This window comes from Asparagus officinalis, chromosome 5, assembly GCF_001876935.1.
Source record: "Asparagus officinalis chromosome 5, Aspof.V1, whole genome shotgun sequence".
In the NCBI taxonomy this organism is placed as follows: domain Eukaryota; kingdom Viridiplantae; phylum Streptophyta; class Magnoliopsida; order Asparagales; family Asparagaceae; genus Asparagus; species Asparagus officinalis.
The window spans coordinates 81,102,319-81,123,815 of NC_033798.1; the positions used below are offsets into that span (position 1 = coordinate 81,102,319).

At 38.1% G+C, this 21,497-nt stretch overlaps 1 protein-coding gene and 1 long non-coding RNA gene across 21 annotated transcripts; one reads left to right on the forward strand and one right to left on the reverse strand.

Annotated features, from left to right (window-relative positions):
- Window positions 953-9,058, reverse strand: LOC109839867 (VHS domain-containing protein At3g16270-like). Of its 20 annotated transcripts, none has more exons than XM_020408311.1 (10): window positions 8,873-9,058; window positions 8,681-8,742; window positions 8,557-8,619; window positions 7,881-8,036; window positions 6,004-6,918; window positions 5,340-5,386; window positions 3,998-4,079; window positions 3,790-3,911; window positions 3,656-3,701; window positions 953-1,289 (listed from the first exon to the last, which is right to left on the reverse strand). In XM_020408311.1, exons 4-7 carry the CDS (start codon window positions 8,028-8,030, stop codon window positions 4,055-4,057), a joined length of 1,137 nt encoding a protein of 378 aa, XP_020263900.1. In that variant the 5' UTR covers window positions 8,031-8,036; window positions 8,557-8,619; window positions 8,681-8,742; window positions 8,873-9,058; the 3' UTR covers window positions 953-1,289; window positions 3,656-3,701; window positions 3,790-3,911; window positions 3,998-4,054. The 20 variants fall into 20 exon arrangements, with proteins under 20 accessions (XP_020263900.1, XP_020263895.1, XP_020263897.1 ...); XM_020408306.1 differs by having other exon boundaries at window positions 953-1,762; XM_020408304.1 differs by lacking the exon at window positions 953-1,289 and adding an exon at window positions 1,785-2,085.
- LOC109839869 lies at window positions 9,638-10,835 on the forward strand. The gene is made up of 2 exons (XR_002246754.1): window positions 9,638-10,135; window positions 10,432-10,835. It is a non-coding gene; the product is annotated as an uncharacterized LOC109839869 (long non-coding RNA).

The window sequence follows — 21,497 nt, forward strand, 5'->3', positions numbered from 1 at the left end:
CATTAATCCCTTAATGACCAAAACACCCTATTTTACTTTAATATCCCATAGTTCTTTGAACTTTGATACCCATAATCTACAATATTCCATATTACTCCTTCAAATCTACAATAATTCCATATAATTTATTTCTGACACTTTGTCATGACAAATTTTATACTTTTTTAATTTTGGCATATAAAGGTTTGCTTTTGACACTTTGATACCCCAAACTTGGGTTAGAGTCGCAAAGCTAAAATAGGTAAACTTTAAGGTATCACTGTAAAAAATGCAAATATTTGTGGTATCAAAGTTAAAATATTTATAATTTTTGTGGTATTAAAGTGTTAAAAAAACTTTGAGTTATCAAAGATAAAAAAAAGCGGTTTAGAGAATAGGATTCATCAAGCAAGTTTAGTGCTACCGAGTGGATGTAAAGGCCTTTACCTAAGGTAGGAGCAATATTTATGCCAAGTGTCTAAGCAAATCAGGCGGTACATGTGTCATTATTCTATTGTCTAATGTAGTCATGAAATTTACTTTATGAGTAAGTAAATCCACGTAACATAACCTCATTAATGGAACAAGTTTCTTCTGAGATGTATTACAATCAATAAAGTTATGGAAGTTGGTAATTAGAGGAATTGATTATTGATGAGAGGCTTCTATATAACTTATCTTCAAAGATTCAATTTGACTTGAAACAAAATATATGATTTTAAAAACTGTAGAAAAAATAAAAATGCAAAGATATAATCAACTAAAGGGTAAGTTGCACATAACTCCCTTATATATATATACTAGTTAGATTGCACGTGCAATGCACGTGGTAATTTTTTTATTATTTATTTTAAATTTTATTTAGGGAAAGGTTTGTTATTAAATTATTGAATGTAAACAATGAATGAAACATATAGAAGCTAAAAATTCATTATTTGAACAATAAAATTATATTTAGTGATTGATTGGGTGATATTACACACGCAACCTGTTATCTTTGACTAAATCTCAGCATACACAAAACAAGCTTATTACAAATGTCATGTACATGTTATGGGATGATCTTACTATGAGCTCGATGAATCATAACTCGTTCATTCTTGGGATCGATTCTGAAATGTTGATAATAGTGCTATCATTTCTCCCTCTCGTTTCGCAATTTAGATAGTCTGACAAAACTTTCACACTAAATCCATGATTATGACCTTTTCTGATGCGGAAAGATGTTTTCTCTCCACAAGCTAGGCTAAGCAATGGCACCGGTGAGAAGCTTGGAGTTCCGTAAGCAGTAGCATAAGGAGTGATAGAGTCTGAAATTGAATAAGGGACCGTGACATTTTTCTGATCAGAATGCTTACTTAAGTCATCAACATATATGAGATCATTGATTCGAGCAACAATGTTGAATGCAAGGCTCTCCAAGACTCTGGAATAACTTTCTATAATCGATTTCCCAATATTCTGGAAGTACAAGTCTTAGTTACAAGGAAAATTGAATTATGTAAAGGTGAGAAATTAGATGAGCAAAAGCAAAAACCTTGTTGAATTGAATTTTGCACATGTCCAATGTGGTTTGTGTTAGGCCAGGAAATCTCTGCTTCAGGCATACTAAGAGACTCTCAGCTCTATCAGCCAACAACTCCATTTTCTCTGCATTGGTTTTAGACATTGTTGTTGTTCTTCAACGTGATATATAAAGGGACTCCTCTATACGTTTGGATATCTCTAGAGCTTGGTGCTCAGAGGAGATCTCAAGGCAATATAGGAGGCACTCAGGCGTGAACTAGTCAGAGGTAAAGTATTTGTAAATTACATCACATACGCTTTCTCTTGCATTCTAAAGTTTAAAATGAAAGTCAATTTCGAATTTATGAAATATAATGTTAGTATGTAATGTCTCGGAGATCAGATCTTAGGTAATGAGTCAATAAAGGACCCTAGCACTTCCAGTTTAGCTAAAGCATTGTTGTTAATGGCCATTGTGCCCTTCAAGATTTGGTTTGTGCATTAGTGTTTGTACTGTAGTTTCTTTCTTGAGGTCTCTTGAAGGCCTCCAGCAGGAACATGGGGTACATGCAGCCACCGTTTCTCCTCTTGACGTTGAAACTGCATTGTGAAAGAGGCTGATTCATTGGTTTCTGGTGTTAACATCCCTTGATCAACATACCAAAATTCCTGATCATGAAAACTATCCGATATTTTCTTTTTTTTATAAAAGAATATACAACTCAAATTTTACCTAAATAGTCTTTATTATCAAGACTTACAAGGAGCATATTGGTATAACCTTGTTGTTTGAATTAAAAGTGCTTTGCTTGTGTCATTAGCGAACAAAAGAAAAATAGAGCATATTCATGCTTGGTTATATTAGAATTTCACTTATAAGCTGATTTCATGGTTGATAGGTAATCACATCATACTATATTAACCAAAATGTTACAATATGTTTCGTTAAATAGAAGTGTAGGCAGCAACATGCCCCAGATATTATGTAATTGCACTTTACAACATTTGAAAGCAACAACAGGTTGTTAATTTCTTGAAAGAGGAAGCAACCAATCATAGAGATGGAATTTCTTGAATTATAAAAGAGCTTCGGTTGTATCATTAGCAAATAAAAGAAAAATAGATCATACTCATGCTTGATTATATCAGAAATTTAGTAAGCTGATTCCAAGGTTAATACGTAAGGGAAACTTATTATATTAACCAGAAGTTTACATTATGTCCTGCCAGATAAAATTTTAGCTAGCAGCGTACCCCAGATATTATGTAACTGCACTTTACAGGCAATATCATGTGTTAGATATTTTTTGGCCAATGTAAAAAAATTAACTAATTGATCATAGAACCTACGAGAAGTTGTAGTTTTTACCCTTGGTTTGTTGATCCAAACAATATTCCTACAAAGATTGATGATCAGCATGACTAAAAATCATAACAAGTCCATTGCAAATAGGAGAAGCAACGCAAACTGTTTCTTATTTGTTATAAGTATGTGTATTAATCACAGGATCAAAATTTCCTCAACTTCAAATGCAGTTCAATGGTTCAGCGGTATTAGCATCTCGAACTGGTATAGGTTACATTCTCCTATCCTTGAGGAAACGAGAAACTACTATTCCTTCTGTTTGAACTTTATAAGCTTTAGTGATCAGATAATTTTAAAAATTCAAGTGACCCTGATTTTAAACGTGTTGTTGACGGTAAAATTTCATTGTCCAGAGTATTCATATGAACATGTTTATATGCTAGCCTAACTCCTGTTCCCAATAACTGCGAATTAAGAAGAACAGTAATGAAGTGATGAAACAAATAAGTTGAAATGGAAATAAAGAGAATTTTATGTTTATAATTCGTTAATAAGTAATGTGATGACAAATTGTACTGCCTATTAATATGGCATCTACCCTTGTTTACCATAGACAAACACATGCATTAGACAGGGTAATATCATTACACATAGACTTCAATCATGCAAGAAACCCCATATTCTGAAACTTCTAGCATATTCACGACTTGAACGCAAAAATAGTCCGCAGGTGTGTATACTACAGAACAGTTCCCAGTGGAGTCTGAAGCGCATAATAGTGTAGCAAGTGTCTAATATACTGAACGATTTTGATTTACCACAATTATAATCCAAATAAATATAGAGGAGAAAATGACTACTAACCCTAACGTGTGTTTCGTCCAGTTCTCATCATCTCTCTTGGTCTCTTCTGAGATAACATATGCGACATAATGTTAACGAAACAAACTCAAATGTCAAGGAAATAAATTAGAAAGTTATTGGGAAATGAATCTAACTGTAAATTCTTCACAGGCATGAGCTTTTCTAGTCTCCTTTCTAGCTTCAACTGAATTCATGGTTATGCATGCATTGATTAAAAGATTTTCCAGCTCAATAGTCTCATTTTAAGTTAGAATTCCTACAAGCATAAGGATAAACATGTGTTGAATTAATAAACACTGGAAAATGGAAATTCACCAAAAAATGTAAATGCAAAAGAACTACCATATCAAAGACTGATAACGGATTTGGACCTCGTGAAAGCTTTTTCAGTTGCACTTTTCACTCTTTGTCAATCAATTGCAACCTAGATATAATTCAAGAAATGCTAATCAGCTTTCTTAAGACAGTAATTACTTTATTTATATTAAATACATATTGCTTGAGGTAATTGTTTAAGCTCTAAATGATAGTTATGAGATGTATAAAAGAAAGTCTAGGAAATTTAAGTAACAAGTCCATTGCAATAACTCCTTAGCAAGAACTAAAAATTGATAGTTATACACAATACATAAGGTATCTAAGTATTCCTACAAAGATTGATGATCAGCATAACTAAAAATCATAATTGCAAGAAGTTGGATGCTCAACATAACTTTTCAAGCATCCCTATGACAAAAAATAATAATTGAAGTGAATCAAAATGCTTACCGAACTATTTGTGAAGATAACAAGACTTTGTCTTACGTTGGTTTGTTCAGTTTTCTTCTACAAGTTCACAAGTTTTATTTTATTGGAATGATCACCAGAAGGACCTATATATCATGTACATTGAAGGCGGAGAATTAATCACATAAGTAATTTCAAAAGGTTCACAATCTACATATTTTGGCCGAACAAGTCCCAGTGTTGTGTTAACTGTTAAATACAATTGTATGTAATATGCCTGCATTCGATAGATTAAAAATACGTAGAAAAGAAAAGTGATTCAAACTAATAGTTAATCAAACATATGAAGTAACAGCACTATCAGAAGGCAAGTCCAATCACTAATAGAAGTTTTTTGTAAAGAGGTTATGTGAACAATGGCATGCAAAGATAGTTTAATTTTTTTTCTGGCAGAAAACCTCTTTACATAAATGGTAATTTTTACACCCTTAACATAAAACAAGCATCTTCAGAGATATAAAAGGTTTCTATCAAGTGTTCTTTTAACTCTATAACCAATGTAACAGCAGTAGGTCCAATACATTTCTATAGGTTGACAATGCTCCATATATTAACATCTTTGTATAGGACTTCAATAGTTAACTCATCTTAAAATAATTATTTTATATATGTGTAAATCAAACTTTCATGTATTACCTTTATATGAAGTTGCCAAGGTTTAAGATATTAATCATAGTTCATGTATTACCTTCATATGATGTTGCTAAGGTTTAAGATATTAATCATAGTTTATGTTTCCATAATACATCTTTTACTGTTGCGCCAAGGCTACCCTTAAAATAATTTTTCTAATAGCTAAGAAAATTCAAAAGATGAGGGGAAAAAGAATAAGAAGTAAAGATAATATCAAAAGCATGGAGGAATCGATTTCTTGGACTACAGAAGGCAAGAGCAATACCGAGAATAGAGTAACATCCGGCAACTCCAGCACCCAGCACCAAGTACCTACCGAAAAAAAGGACTTATCAATATACAGTTATAAAACGTTATGCTATAAATTAGTACCTATAGTTTTAGCTAACACAAAAGCTGTAGATGATCTGTAGCTAGCATAAATGACGTATCTGTTATCAACAACCTTAATTTCCTCATTGCGCAAGACCATTAAGATGACAGCTGGGATCATGCACAATGCAGTCAATGCTCGGAAAATGACTTACACTGCTTGGCCCAAAATACTACGACGTTTCATCTTGTATACAGCTGGGATCTTGCACACAGTTTTTTAAGACTAACATGGAAGCTATGTTGTAGAATCGTGTATGGATTATTCTCTTAATTAAAAAAATACAGTATACAGACAATTTATATGCATAAAAAGTGCAATTGAACAAAAAAACTGTGTGACAGCTATTGGACTAATTCATACAACTTTTCGTCTCAACATCCAGCAGTTCTAGTACTTTCTCCTAGTGAAATTCATACAACTTTTCATCTCACAATCCAGCAGTTCTAATACGTTTATTAGCATGATCCTTTTTTATTGTAGAAGATAGTTTCAGAAGGAGGAAATCAATAGGAAATAGAATTTATTTATCTGGGTAAAGGAAGAATGAACTCACCAAAATAAAATCGAACGCTTTTGTATCCTCCTTCGAGCTAGTTAGAGTTGTAGCATGGTTTTGTACCGGATTTTTTGAAAGTTGAAAAATGTCAGGTAATGCTGAGTGACTTCCGTCAACAGCATGCCCATAACCAGCATTAATATTTCCTACATTTTGAAACAGTAGTTGCTGCTGTGCAATGAACGCCCCTATGGCGGCATAGTTCATTGGCTGGTTAGTATAAGATGGATTGAACATCATAGTTTGGGGCATATTATACTGTATTGCAGCCATAGGGAATAGGGAGTTTGAACCAAGACCTCCATTTAGAGCACTGCTCACAGTACCCTGGCTGGATTGGTTCGTAGGCATTTGGCTGGACAGATTTATGGTATCAACAAAGGAAGTTCTAATAAAAGGTTGGTTCTTCTCTAGCACATTACTGTTAAGAGACAAACCAGTCATCAAGTCATGGTCATTGCTTGTTTTCGTTTCTGATTCTTGTAGAAGAAGATCAGAGTTAGAACTGAAAGCGTCAAGTAATCCAAACTCTTTATTAACTTTCTGCTCATTCTCAGATTTGTTAACATCAACTGTCAACCTTGAAAATATGTCATCAAGTTGTTTCTCTTCGGTCACATGGAAAGATACGTCTGCGAATGGATCATCTTTACTTCTATTTTCACTACTATTCAGACCAGCAACAGGGCCATCTCCAAACAAATCATCAACCAAAGAACCAGATGTTGTCAGGTTTCCAATATTTTGGTCAACATGCTTCTGTGTTAAAGATTCAGTTCCATAATCATTTGCATCACTTGTATCGATTAAGTCGGGCATCTGAACAGCTGGAACTGGCATGGGTCTTGTGTTAGATTGCTCCACCTGGTTCCCTGTTCCAAAAATCTTGTCCCCATCCAAAAGACTTAAAACCTAAAGAAAAGAAGGCATTAAACTGATCAGTAACATACAAAAAGTGAGAAAACAAAAAATGAGCTGGAATTTGATCAGGAAAGTTAAGAGAAAAAAGATAATGAAACAAACAAATATAAATAGGCAAATATGAACTATTATAAAAAGGTAAACAAGGGAAAAGATGAAAAACCATAAACGATCGATTCAGAGGATAAGATTTTAGTTGTTTGTGTGCCTATATTAATAAGTCTTGGATGCTTTGGGCTTTGAATGTAGATTTTATTAGATTATAACTTAAAATAAAAACTAAAAACAGATTCTAGTAAACCCAAGAACCGTAAATGGTCCAATAGAACGTCATATTTATCTATAACGGGCACAACAGAAAAATGTGTTTTCCATACTATTCCTATAGATAAGCAGCATCAATCCTGATTGCCTGGTGCATCACCTATATCCAGGGGTTGGCTGCTATACAGAATACCATCAAATAAATGTGAAGGGTAAGAGAAAGCTAAAATATTGAGACATAAACACAAGCAATTATCCCATTCACCGGTTCTGTACTCCTTGTGGCACCCAGAGAGAGAATATGAGCGCAATAGAAGAAAACTGCTGACCGAAAGTGAAATGTAGAAAATAAATATCATTTTAAAATCTGATACAGTACAATGGCTCTAATTTTCCCATCAACTTGAAAATGGGTTGGATTTTGATTAAATCATATTCAAAGTGTTAGATCATTGAATGTGAATATACAAGAAATAACCATTTTTCACATTAAACCTTGAATATATTAAAAAGGATATGATATGAAAATACTAAGGTACAAATACAGGAAATCCAAGGAAATAGGTAGAAATGCACAAGAAAAAGCACTCCTGAGGAGCAAAAAGTAAGACATATTGAATATAGCAAGATTCAAGAATAACTTTGGACATCATTTCAAAGGGGACGAAAAGGAAAATGAGGCTACTTACTTTGTTTGCCTTTTCTCTCAAAGAAACTTGAGGTACGTCAGAGTATTTAACCACAGATTCTCTCCTCTCACTAAAATAAGATGCTATAATGGATAAATGCTCATTATCCTTTTTCCTCAAAATTGATTCCAATACACAACAGACCTTCATCCGGACCTGACAATGCCAAACAAAATACAGTTTTAGTAATCACATAGTTTCAGTAATCACACTAAACAGAATGTAATTTCTTCATTTGAACAACTTAAAAACAAATTAACGTAAAAGCAGTCTGGTAAATGTGGTTTTAGTATGTTAATAATCAGATGACATCTTATGCTATTTCAAACAAGTTTAAGATCTTGATACCAATAGGGCTCAGGGTAGCTCTTTTAGGTAATTCAAATCAGTAATTCTGTAGTTTGAATAGTGTAGGACTGGAAATATTGGAATCTGGTACCAAATGGATCTATTGTAAAACAATTAAGTTCTAGGGGTACAAAACCCTGAATACGGCTTTGGATACCTTCTGCCGGCGGTGTCACTTGTGCTTTGTTGTCCTTATATACATAAAAAATGCATAATCATCTAGACACATGAAAATTCTAAATTAGCAACCATTTGATTTAAAAAACAATGCAAATAAGAACATAGAAAAAAATAACAATTAACAGAAAAGAAGAGTGACCCATGTTACCTTAGCGGATCACGATCCCAACTGATGTCTTTGAAGGGGGGCGTGATCTTCTCCACAAAAACCCTGTTGAGCTCAGGAATCAAAGGGAAAGAAAAGTTGTTGAAAGAACCAATAATCAACTTACTTTCTGATCTAATTGGCAGGAAATCGAGAAATATGCAGGATTAAAACCCTCGTCGCTTGAAACTACAGGAAATCTAGGGCAAAATTAAGACAAAAGGAGAGGAATGAAGAACAAAAAGGGGAAAGAGTGAATTGAGCAGAACAAACGATTAGAGCTAGGGTTTTGTTTAGCGGAGTGAAGAAGAGAAGAGACCTTCTTGATCCTAGCGCGATGCCAAAAATCTGAGAACTGGTGAGATGAAACAGAGGCGGTGCGTTGATGATGAGGACGATAATACTCATCTTTGGCATTTGATGACTTAAGATCGTGGAGGGGCGTTGGCTGAGGAGAAGCGTAACCGATGAACTGATTGTCGGAGGGAAGGCGTAACCTACGGTAATTATGGCTTTTGATTCTGATGATGATGATGAAGTCTGCGTAACGATTATAAGTGATAACTTTGGTAATTTACATTTGTTGATGGGTAATTTGGGTAGGTAAAGTTTTTTTGGAACTCCCTCTTTTAAAGGGTATATAATATATATATATATATATAGTATATATAGAGAAATATGGGTATGCTTGGTACCAAGCACAAAAATTTGGCTTGGTAGTGAGGGTGTCAAATCCCCCTCCACTCATTCAAATGTGGGAATAAATCACATGGGTAGTGAGTGGATGAGGATGTGACACATCACTACCAAGCACAAAATTTGTGCTTGGTACAAGCATACCCATATTTCTCATATATATATAATATATATATATATATAATTATATATATATATATAGGTTGCTGTGGTACCACGTTTTTAAAAAAACTTGGTAGTGAGGTGTATTAATCTTGGCCATTCATCTAACAATGAGGGAATGAAGAAAAAGTGATGTACTTTACAAAAAAAACCCATATTAAAAAAAAAAGAATAAGCTAGAAGTCTCTCTCCCCCTCTCTCTCCAAATATTCAATCATGATCTCTCTCTCTCTCTCCAAATATTCAATCGTGATCTCTCTCTCTCTCCTCTTTAATCTCAATCTCTCTCTCCCCCTCTCTCTAGAGCCATCGCCGCCACACTCCTCCGTCGCCCCGACCACACCGCGAGCCCTTCCACGCCTCCGCGACTCCTCCTCCACCGGTCGTAGCAGCCGCCGGAGTAGCCGCCTCCTCTCTCCCCTCTCTCTAGAGCAGCCGACTCCTCCTCCTTGCCTCACCGACTACACCACGACGGGGATTAGGGTTTGGGTCATTTCTCATCGCCGCCTGCTGCCGCTGACTCCTCATTTGCGCCCGGGCTGGCCTGACTCCTCCTTCATGCCCTTGCCGATTCCGCCGTGACGGGGAGTTAGGGTTTGGGTCATTTCTCCTTCACCGTCCGCCGCCGCCGACTCTTCCTCCATGCCCTCGCCAACTCCGTCACAACAGGAGAGAGATTACCTTGTTGTTTCAGTTAAATTATACTATCAGTTTTTGCTTGATGGTAGGATTATATATGTATATGTGGATTTATGGAAATTTCATGTTCGTTTGAAAGTCTAGATTTTTGTTTGGCTTTTGATTAGAGAAAGCTTGAAAACAAAAAAGATAGATTAACCATGAAAGGGGAGATTATTGACCCTCAATTCTACTGCGTAATAACTTAGCTTGAAAATCATGAGCACATTTCATTTGTTAAATATAAATTTGCATTATCAGGAGAGATTACCTTGATGTTTGATTTATCGACACGCTAGATTTATCATTCCAGTTGAACATAAAGTGAAATGGTTTATGCAGGGAGAGAGACGAAGGTTATGCTCAACAGCTCGGGAGTTCTGTTGAAGTGGAGTAGATTGGAGACCCATATGAATAGAGATACCCTTTTGCTGTCTGGGCTTTTGATTGCGATGTGCTCTGCTGTGACTATTTGTGCGGGTGTTTGTTCAACTTATAGTTCCATTTATCATATCTCTATGGCTTCACCTTTTTAAAACAGTCCATCTGCTTTCACGATCGTGATTATGGTTCGAGGTTATAGGAAGATTTCACTTAAAACATTGAGGTGATGCTGAGTGATGCTTCTTTTATATGTATTTCATGTTTATGCTCTATACATATGCCATAACATTGAACTCAATATGTTGTGTATTGGCGACTAATGTAGTTGTAGATGTAGGGTCGAAAAGTTGATGTTTGATTGATTCTCTTGTTTTAAGAAATGGGTTCGATCACTTAGTACAAATCTCGTACAATCACTCACTCTCTCGATTACAGATGAAGAGAATATTAATTTAGCTCCACTTTGTTTAACATGGGTTCTTGGTAGTGAAAGGATGCTTCTCTCGATGCTCAAGCTGAGATTACTTCCTGTTGACAATCAGATCAAGATCGCTTCAACTCGAGAGGAGAATCAGACTTTGTTGATGGCTTAGATTGTTAGAACCAAGGTTCGAATTTCAATCTTGAATGCCAAAGCTCTGCCTCCCGTCTGTCCCTCCAAAAGTCCCCTCTTTATAGTTGATTGCGGCTATTTATAGAGTTTCAGCACGTAACCGATGTGCTAAAATTATGGGTAGAGGGCGTAACTGATGCGCTGAAATCGTGGAGCCGTGGCATAACTAACTCATTGGATTTAGCCCACATTGCTGACTAGGTCTTCGGAGTTGTTACAGCTGGATCTCTTGTGGATGAAGAGCCTCACTGTATGGTGAGGTTCATCTGATTGTACGAGCCTCAATATGTAGCGAGGTTCGTCTTCTAAGACCCACTTTGTAGTATAGCGAACTCTATTTTCACTGACATCATCTGACGAGCTTCGTATTCACCAACGAACTTCGTCTACGATAGCTGAGTCCAACTACATAGCAAGTCTTGTGAATTTCCTTTTGACGAGCCTCATCTTCACTAATGAGCTTTACGTCTGGTGATGAGTCCCGAACCTCGTATCCAATGACAAGTCTTTGAACCTCGTTTCCAATGACGAGCTTCAAACCTCGTTTCCAATGACGAGCTTCAAACCTCGTTTCCAATGACGAGCTTCAAACCTCGTTTCTAATGATGAGCTTCATCTTCCAAAGTAGCTTTGTCCATAGTGATGAACTTTGATGTAGAGCCTCGCTACGTGGTGAACCTCGTCTTTTGATGTTGAGCCTCGCTGCATGGCGAACCTCGTAGGCGAAGCTGTCAGGCGAGCTTCAATCGGTTCAGGCGAGCTAAGTTGTCAGGCATACTTAGCATTGCAGGCGAACTTCAATGTTCAGGAGAAGTCCAGTCTTGCAGGCGGACTTAGTACTGCGACAAACTTTAATGTTCATGCGAAGTCTAGTCTTACATGCGGACTTCAGAACATGCTGTGAAGAACGGGTCATAACTTTCAAACCGTAAGTCAGAATTGGATGAATTATATATGAAAATTGACTATCTCGACGAGACGGAGCCGACCAAACCAACCCCAAAGGGTTCGGTTTGCTCCTGTATATTTCACTAATTTCCTTATGGTTTGAGATATATTAGCGTTTTTTGTCAATTTTGAGCTTCTTTGCTAGGAATTAAGGTAATTTTTATTGCCTATAAAACCTCCTCTAAAGTTTTCAGACCCAAATCAGGTTGCATAAGGTTTGAAATACTTTAGATCTTAAGGCCTGCAAAATGAGCACTATTCAGATGAAATGAGGAGCCTTCCAGCGAACTTGTCCATTCTGGTAAAGTTGAACTCTCCAAACGCAGTTAATGATCGCCATCTAGGATTTTTAGCAAATCCTCAGCTATCAACAGACTTGACGTATCTTTATCAATGGCCGTTTGAGTTGGACTAGCCATGCTTTTGCCCTTAGCATGGTAAGTTGTCGATGAGTTTCTTTTAGGCTTAATGCTAAGATTTCTTCTCTATCCTTAAGCGTTCAAGGCATTAGATTAAGTGTTAGAGTTTGGTTGTGTCATTCAGTATAACAACTCAACATGGTATTCTGAAAACGAGGCTCATCATATGGTAGGCCTGCTGGGATGATGTGGTATCGTTGATGAATAGTGACTCATCGCATGGTAGGTCACTATTTGGAAACAAGGGGGATGATAGAGGCTCATTGTTTGGTAGGCCACTATCAACGAATAACATCATGACATTGTGGAGGTAATCAAGTCGTTCAGTGACATGAATGTATAACTACTATGATTAAAATAGCGGCACATCATCGCATGGTAGATCACTATCTTGACCGAGAGACAAGTAGGTGCTCATAGCATGGTAGAATACTACTTGGCGAGGGAAATCAAGCCGTTCAGTGACATGAGAGTATAACGACTGTGATTGGAATAGTAACACATCGCATGGTATGTCACTATTTTTGATCATTCTAAGGAGATAGAACGTTCGGAGAAGACCAGATAGTGAATCATTGCATGGTAGATCACTATCTTGATCGAGAGATAAGTAGGTGTTCATCGCATGGTAGAACACTACTTGATGAAGTATTTTCAATGGGGGTTAGGATTGACTATCAGAGGTAATCATTAATATGATAGTTTTGTGGACCCGTCATCCTATTGGAGAGAATTGGTGGTGGAATTTGGAGGAACTGACTATTAAAGGTAATCATTAACATGATAGTTTTGTGGTCTCGTCATCTTATTGAAGATGATTGGCGATGGAATTGGGAGGAAGTGACTATCAGAGGTAATCATTAACATGATAGTATTTTGATAACTGGTGCATAAGAGATCATGACCAAAACATTTCAGTCAATTCTCTCTCATTTTATCCTTAATAGCAGCAACCTCTAATTTTATACGGATGCACTCATTTCTTATCTTATCTTTCAGTGTATATCTACAAGACCATTGCAACATTCTCATTATTGCTATACTTATTTTTTGCACATATTTTTTAATAGCCTAACACTTGATCCATAAAAGCATTGTTGGTCTTTTAACCGTTCTGTATAATTTTCTCTCTAGTTTCATTGATATTCTACGATCACACAAAACTCTTGAAGCACTCCTCCATTTCAACCATCCTGATTTGATTTGATGGGCAACATCATCCTCAATCTCACTATTATGCTGAATGGCTGATCCTAAATAGCAAAAATGATTACTTTTAAATATTTTTTAACCATCAATATGTACTATAGGCTCTTTTTCCTTAGTTTTAGTAAAAATAGACTCAATATATTCTGTTTTTTTCTACTATTTCTAAAACCTTTAGATTCAAGAGCTTGTATCTACCTTTCTACTTTAGAAATTATACATCTTCTAGTTTTGTTAAGTAACACTATATCATCTGTAAATAACATACACTATGAAATTTTATCCTGAATGTGCCTAGTAAGTTGATCAATAACTAATGCAAAAATATAAGGACTTATGATTGACCTTTGGTGTAAACATAGAGTATGTGACGCCCCTAGGTTCACACAAGGCTACAGTCCGAGGTGAAACCAGGAATGTCAAACCTGCCATGCACCACACCGTGCAATAACATGTTTCACCGTCACAATCACTATCTCTCTAGTGGAGTCAACAACAGATGTAGGTACAAGGCAAGTAAAAGGTTTTATAGCAGAAACTTGGTACAATGATAGAACATCAATTTAACACATCTCATCAGCACAATAAACTGAAATGCATAGACAAGTCTGAAGTGAAAAGAAATGACAATCTGGAGATCTCACATGCCTCAAAATACATAATGATTGATACAGGAAAATAAGGCACACAGCCTTTACAACTCTAGAGCATATACCTCTCTAGCCTAAAATATCTTAAGTGGAGAAAGAAAATAAAATACATCTAATGAGAGGATCAAAAGACACTAGCAAGGGTCGTCCTCAACCTGCGGCCATCCGGGCTCCTGGCTCGTTACATGAAAGGGGGGAGGGACAACGAGCGTCAAAGCGCTAGCGAGCAACATCACAACCAACCCCAAGGGATAGGGCTCGTTGTATATGAAAATACAGTTAATACAATGCAATATAAATCATTTATGCAAACATTAACGGGTCTTGGTACTTAGGGAAATACAACACGAGCATAGGTACGTCGAGCGAAATAATCCAAACAAGGAAACCCTCATGTATATACCTTGTATCTCAAATTGTAGATCCCTAAGTACAAAACCCGAAGCTAGTTACAAGAGAAAAATAAGGAAAAGGAAAACATGCCCATCTCTACCAATAACATGTAAGTGAAACAAGGCTACAATAGGTGCCATGATCAACCTAGGTAGCTATCATGTCCCGGCCAAATACAATGTGTCGTATATCCAACTTTATTGAATAACGTGCTCAAGGTTTAGCAAAAGTCTAACACATGATTGAAATGGATTATCGTCCAACACGAGGACTTCTATGGATTATAGTCCAACACGAGGACTTCTATGGATTATAGTCCAACATGAGGACTTCTATGGATTATAGTCCAACACGAGGACTGCGTACCAAAAAGTATACATGTTTATATTCCCGTACATACTCTGCTGTACTGACTTAAACTCGTGTTCAAAGTATCATCTCACATGAACAGGTGAATTCATAATCACCGTATGCATAAATACTTATATACACCCAACATGTAATTTAAACAGAAGCATGAACGAAACAGAAAGAAAATACTATGATGAGTCGACTCGTACTCAAATATGAGTCGACTCAACAGAACACATTTGATATCAGAAAAGGACTCTGTGAGTCGACTCATGACAGTCATGGGTCGACTCATGGCTTATGGGTCGATTCGTATACTGACGAGTCGACCCAGCAGAAACAACATGCAACACAACAAGACTTCGTGAGTCGACTCATGACAGTCATGAGTCGACTCAACATGATGAGTCGACTCGTGATGAGTCGTGAGTCGACCTACGGGCTGAAATCTGCATATAATACAAGTTAAATTCACCAACACGATTCTTCCCTCTAATTCACTAATCTACATCTTTATAACCATCAATTCTAGACTATGATACAGAGATAAATTCACATATAGCATAAGGAACATTTACTTATGTGTTAAATCTAACAATTTACCCCTAAGCATGAAAAAGGGCATTTGATCAAAAAGAAAACTCATGTTTTTATTTCTTAGAAATATTTCCAGATCTGGGTTTTTCTTCAAAAATTCGTGGGTGGAGGTTTAAAATCCGAAACACATGATTTTTAGCATCTACCCTAACAAGAACATTGTTTTATACTTGAAAATAAGTCTTGGGCTCAATAAAACTCATGGAAAACCATTGTAAACTATTAAAAACATGGGAGAGGGGTTTGGCGAGATGTTACTCGCCTGAGAAATGATGAAGAACAGATCCCTTCTCTGGAATCCTCACAAAGCCGCTGAGAAAGCCTTCAAAACGCCCCAAAATCTCCAAGAACACCTAGGGTTTTAGAGAGGAGAGAGGGGGACTAGGGTTTTTGGGGAAACTGATGGAAATGACGTGATTTCGGGTAGGGGAGTATATATATAAGTGGATAAAATCCAACCCGAAACCCATCAAACCCGAACTGAGAAAACTAGAAAATCCTCAATGAGTCGACTCATCACAGTCATGGGTCGACTCATGACTTCCTGGGTCGACTCGTAACATAATGAGTCGACTCAGCAGAAACAAAAGGCAACAGGACTCGATTTCGTGAGTCGACTCATGAAAATCATGGGTCGACTCATGGACTAAAAAACTGCATATGATGGTTCTGCTGCATATAATGAAATTTGCACACTCAAACCCATTACTGATGCAGATCTAAAATGATAATATTCTCGCTCAAATCCTAATCTAGTGGAACTAGTACATCGGGCGAAAAATCCAAACAAGGAACCCCCCATGTATATACCACGTGTTCCGAAAGATTAAGAATTAAGTAAAAGTACCCTCATTCTAGTGTTAAATATAAGTATCAAAACATAATATAATTATTCAAGTAAGAAGTCATATCGGTTTTACCTGCTCGAACAAGTGTGGGTAGTCGCGTTGCATGTCCTCCTTGCGCTCCCAAGAAGCTTCCTCTACTCCACTTCGGTTCCATTGAACTTTTACCAATGGAATCACCTTGTTCCTGAGTCTCTTGTCTTCTCTAGCAAGTATGGCCACTGGAATCTCAATAGTCGACAAATCATCCCTAAGCTCGATCTCCGGTGCATCCAACACTCGTTGCCGCTCCTCATCGTGCAAGTGTTTCTTGAGCATAGAAATGTGGAATACATTGTGTATACTAGACATAGAAGCTGGAAGATCTAGTCTGTATGATACAGCTCCAATGCACTCCAAAATCCGGAAAGGTCCAATATATCTCGGTGCAAGCTTCCCTCGCCTCCCGAATCGCTGTACGCCTTTCATAGGCGATACCTTCAGCATAACCTGATCCCTAATCTGAAATTCTAGGGGTCTTCGCCTCTTATCTGCATAGCTCTTCTGCCGACTCTGAGCGGCTAGAATCCGCTCTCTGATCAAAGCTACCTTCTCAGTAGTCTGCCTCACTAGCTCTGGCCCAAGCATCAAGCTGTCCTCCGGCTCGGCCCAACATATCGGTGATCTACAAGGTCTCCCATACAATGCTTCATACGGGGCCATACCGATCGTCGCTTGATAACTGTTGTTATAAGCGAACTCTGCTAGTGGAATATGATCCTCCCAACTGCCTTGGAAGTCAATGACACATGCCCACAACATGTCCTCCAACACCTGATTCACCCTCTCTGTCTGACCATCTGTCTGTGGGTGGAAAACACTACTATAAGATAGCTTGCTGCCAAATGATTCCTGGAAACTCCTCCAAAAGTGCGAAGTGAAAACCGATCCCCGATCTGATATGATCGTATCTGGCACTCCGTGAAGTCTAACTATCTCCCGAAAGAAGATCCTCGCATAAGTCTCGGCTGTATAAGTAGTCCTCACTGGGATAAAATATGCTGACTTCGTCAACCGATCCACTATCACCCAAACCGAATCATTCCCCTTCTTTGACTTCGGCAATCCCACTATGAAGCCCATAGAAATATCCGCCCCCTTCCACTCCGGAATAGGCAAGGGCTGAAGTGTCCCTGCCGGTCTCTGATGCTCTGCCTTCACCTGCTGACAGGTGAAACATCTAGCCACATAGTCTGCAACCTCTCTACGCATGCCGCTCCACCAGAAATGTCTCTTCAGGTCCTTGTACATCTTTATGGTCCCTGGATGTACTGTGTACCGAGTACGGTACGCCTCATCAAATAATTCCCTCTTCAGTTCTGCACTAGCTGGCATAACCAACCTACCCTTCATCCGTAGGCCTCCATCTGCTCCAATGGTCCAATCAGCCTTAGGCTCCTTGGAAATCTCCTCCTTTCGGATTTGATCAAAGAGTTTCCCGACTGAGCTCTGACAACTCTGTCACTCCAAGATGGCTGCACTGACACAGCTCCCAAAAATGCACTGGTTCCTCTAACCTCGGGTCTAAAATCAAACTGACTAAGAGTGATAAGGTCTCTGAACAATGAACATCTCAAAGCCGCAACCCGATGTCGACGCTTCCTACTCAAAGCATCTGCTACGACGTTCGCCTTCCCTGGATGATACTGAATCGCGAACTCGTAGTCCTTGATAAACTCAATCCACCTCCTCTGCCTCTGATTGAGTTCCTTCTGAGAAAAGAGGTACTTCAGACTCTGATGGTCTGTGAATAACTCAAACTGCACTCCATATAAGTAGTGCCTCCATGACTTCAATGCAAACACCACCGCTGCTAACTCCAAGTCATGAGTGGGATAGTTCTGCTCATGCACCCTCAACTGTCGAGAGATATAGGCTACTACCCTCTGAGTCTGCATCAATACACCTCCTAAGCCTGCCAACGATGCATCTGTATAGATAACGAATGTCCTGTCACTGGTCGGGATAGTCAGAACTGGCGCCGTAGTCAATTTAGTCTTCAAAATATCGAATGCCTGCTGGCACTCCATACTCCATATAAACTGTACACCCTTCTTCGTAAGGTGTGTAATCGGCGTCGCAATCTTCGAGAAGTCCTGAATGAACTTCCCGTAGTATCCAGCTAAGCCCAAAAAGCTGCGAATCTCTGTCACCGTCTTCGGGGGCTCCCAATCAAGAACTGCTGTGACCTTAGCCTGGTCCACCGCTATGCCCTCTCTACTGATGACGTGGCCAAGAAATCTGACTTCTGAAAGCCAAAATTCACACTTGCTGAACTTGGCATATAACTGGTGCTCCTGAAGAGTCCTCAACGCTATCCGTAGATGCTCCTCGTGCTCCGTCTCCGATCTCGAGTAAATGAGTATATCATCGATGAAGACGATCACAAACTGATCTAAGAAGGGACGAAAAACCCGGTTCATCAATGTTGTCAAAGTATATCTCACATGAACAGGTGAATCATAATCACCGTATGCATAAAATACTTATATACACCAAACATGTAATTTAAACAGAAGGCATGAACGAAACAGGAAGAAAATACTATGATGAGTCGACTCGTACTCAATATGATCGACTCAACAGAACACATTTGATATCAGAAAAGGACTCTGTGAGTCGACTCATACACAGTCATGGGTCGACTCTATGCGTTCATGGTCGATCGGATTATATACTGACGAGTCCATCCGCCAGCAGAACAACATGCCAGACAACAAGACTTCGTGAAGTCGACTCATGACAGTTGATGAGTCCGACTCAACATGATGAGTCGACTCGTGATGAGTCGTGAGTCGACGCTACGGGCTGAAATATGCATATAATAACAAAGTTAAATTCACCAACACGATTCTTCCCTCTAAGTCACTAATCTTACTCTTTATAACCATCAATTCTAGACTATGATAAGAGATAAATTCAGTATATAGCATAAGGAACATTTACTTATGTGTTAATCTAACAATTTACCCTCAAGCATGAAAAAGGGCATTTGATCAAAAAGAAAACTCATGTTTTATTTCTTAGAAATATTCCAGATCTGGTTTTCTTCAAAAATTCGGTGGTGTGGGGATTTATAAAGTTGCAAACACATGATTTCTAGCATCTACCCTAACAAGAACATTGTTTATATCTTGAAAATAAGTCTTGGGTCAATAAAACTCATGAAAACCATTGTAAACTATTAAAAAATGGGAAGAGGGGGTTTGGCGAGATGTTACTCGCCTGAGAAATGATGTAAGAACAGATGCCTTCTCTGGAATCCTCACAAAGCCGCTGGCTAGAAAGCTTTCAAACGCCCAAAATCTCCAAGAACACCTAGGGTTTTAGAGAGGAGAGAGGGGGACTAGGGTTCTTTGGGGAAACTGATGGAAATGAGTTGATTTCGGGTAGGGGATATATATATAAGTGGATAAAATCCACCCGAACCATCAAACCCGAACTGAGAAAACTAGAAATCCTCAATGAGTGCGACTCATCACAGTCATGGGTCGACTCATGACTCTCTGGGTCGACTCGTAACATAATGAGTCGACTCTCATGCCAGAAACAAAAGGCAACAGGACTCGTTTCGTGAGTCGATCATGAAAATCATGGGTCAACTCATGGACTAAAAACTGCATATGATGGTTCTGCTGCATATAATTGAAATTTGCACACTCAAACCCATTACTGATGCACATAAACATGATCAAAATTTCTATCGGGGCTTGACATTTCTCCGCCTTAAAGGAGATTTGCGTCCTCCGAAATTTCAAAAATCATATCTAAGCTCATCAAAGATAACAGAGAAGACATGACAAGGTTAAATCTAACCCGCAACATACACATTTTATAATACGCGAATTCTAGTTAGCATACCAGAGCGATTATCATATTAACGATCTAAAATGATATATTGTTACGTAACCCTAATCTAACGGCAACTAGTATGAGCGCATTCTGTTTTTTTGGCGAAAAATCCAAACAAGAACCCCCCATGTATATGACCTCGGTTCACACAAGGCTGCAGTCCGAGGTAAACCAGGGAATGTCAAACCTGCCATGCACCACACCGTGCAATAACATGTTTCACCATCACAATCACTATCTCTCTAGTGGAGTCAACAACAGATGTAGGTATAGGCAAGTAAAAGGTTTTATAGCAGAAACTTGGTACAATGATAGAACATCAATTTAACACATCTCATCAACACAATAAACTGAAATGCATAGACAAGTCTGAAGTGAAAAGAAATGACAATCTGGAGATCTCACATGCCTCAAAATACATAATGACTGATACAGGAAAATAAGGCACACAGCCTTTACAACTCTAGAGCATATACCTCTCTAGCCTAAAATATCTCAAGTGGAGAAAGAAAATAAAATACATCTAATGAGAGGATCAAAAGACACTAGCAAGGGTCGTCCTCAACCTGCGGCCCTCCGGGCTCCTGTCTCGTTACCTGAAAGGGGGGAGGGACAACGAGCGTCAAAGCGCTAGCGAGCAACATCACAACCAACCCCAAGGGATAGGGCTCGTTGTATATGAAAATACAGTTAATACAATGTAATATAAATCATTTATACAAACATTAACGGGTCTTAGTACTTAGGGAAATACAACACGAGCATAGGTACGTCGAGCGAAATAATCCAAACAAGGAAACCCTCATGTATATACCTTGTATCTCAAATTGTAGATCCCTAAGTACAAAACCCGAAGCTAGTTACAAGAGAAAAATAAGGAAAAGGAAAACATGCCCATCTCTACCAATAACATGTAAGTGAAACAAGGCTACAATAGGTGCCATGATCAACCTAGGTAGCTATCATGTCCCGGCCAAATACAATGTGTCGTATATCCAACTTTATTGAATAACGTGCTCAAGTTTAGCAAAAGTCTAATACATGATTGAAATGGATTATGGTCCAACACGAGGACTTCTATGGATTATAGTCCAACACGAGGACTTCTATG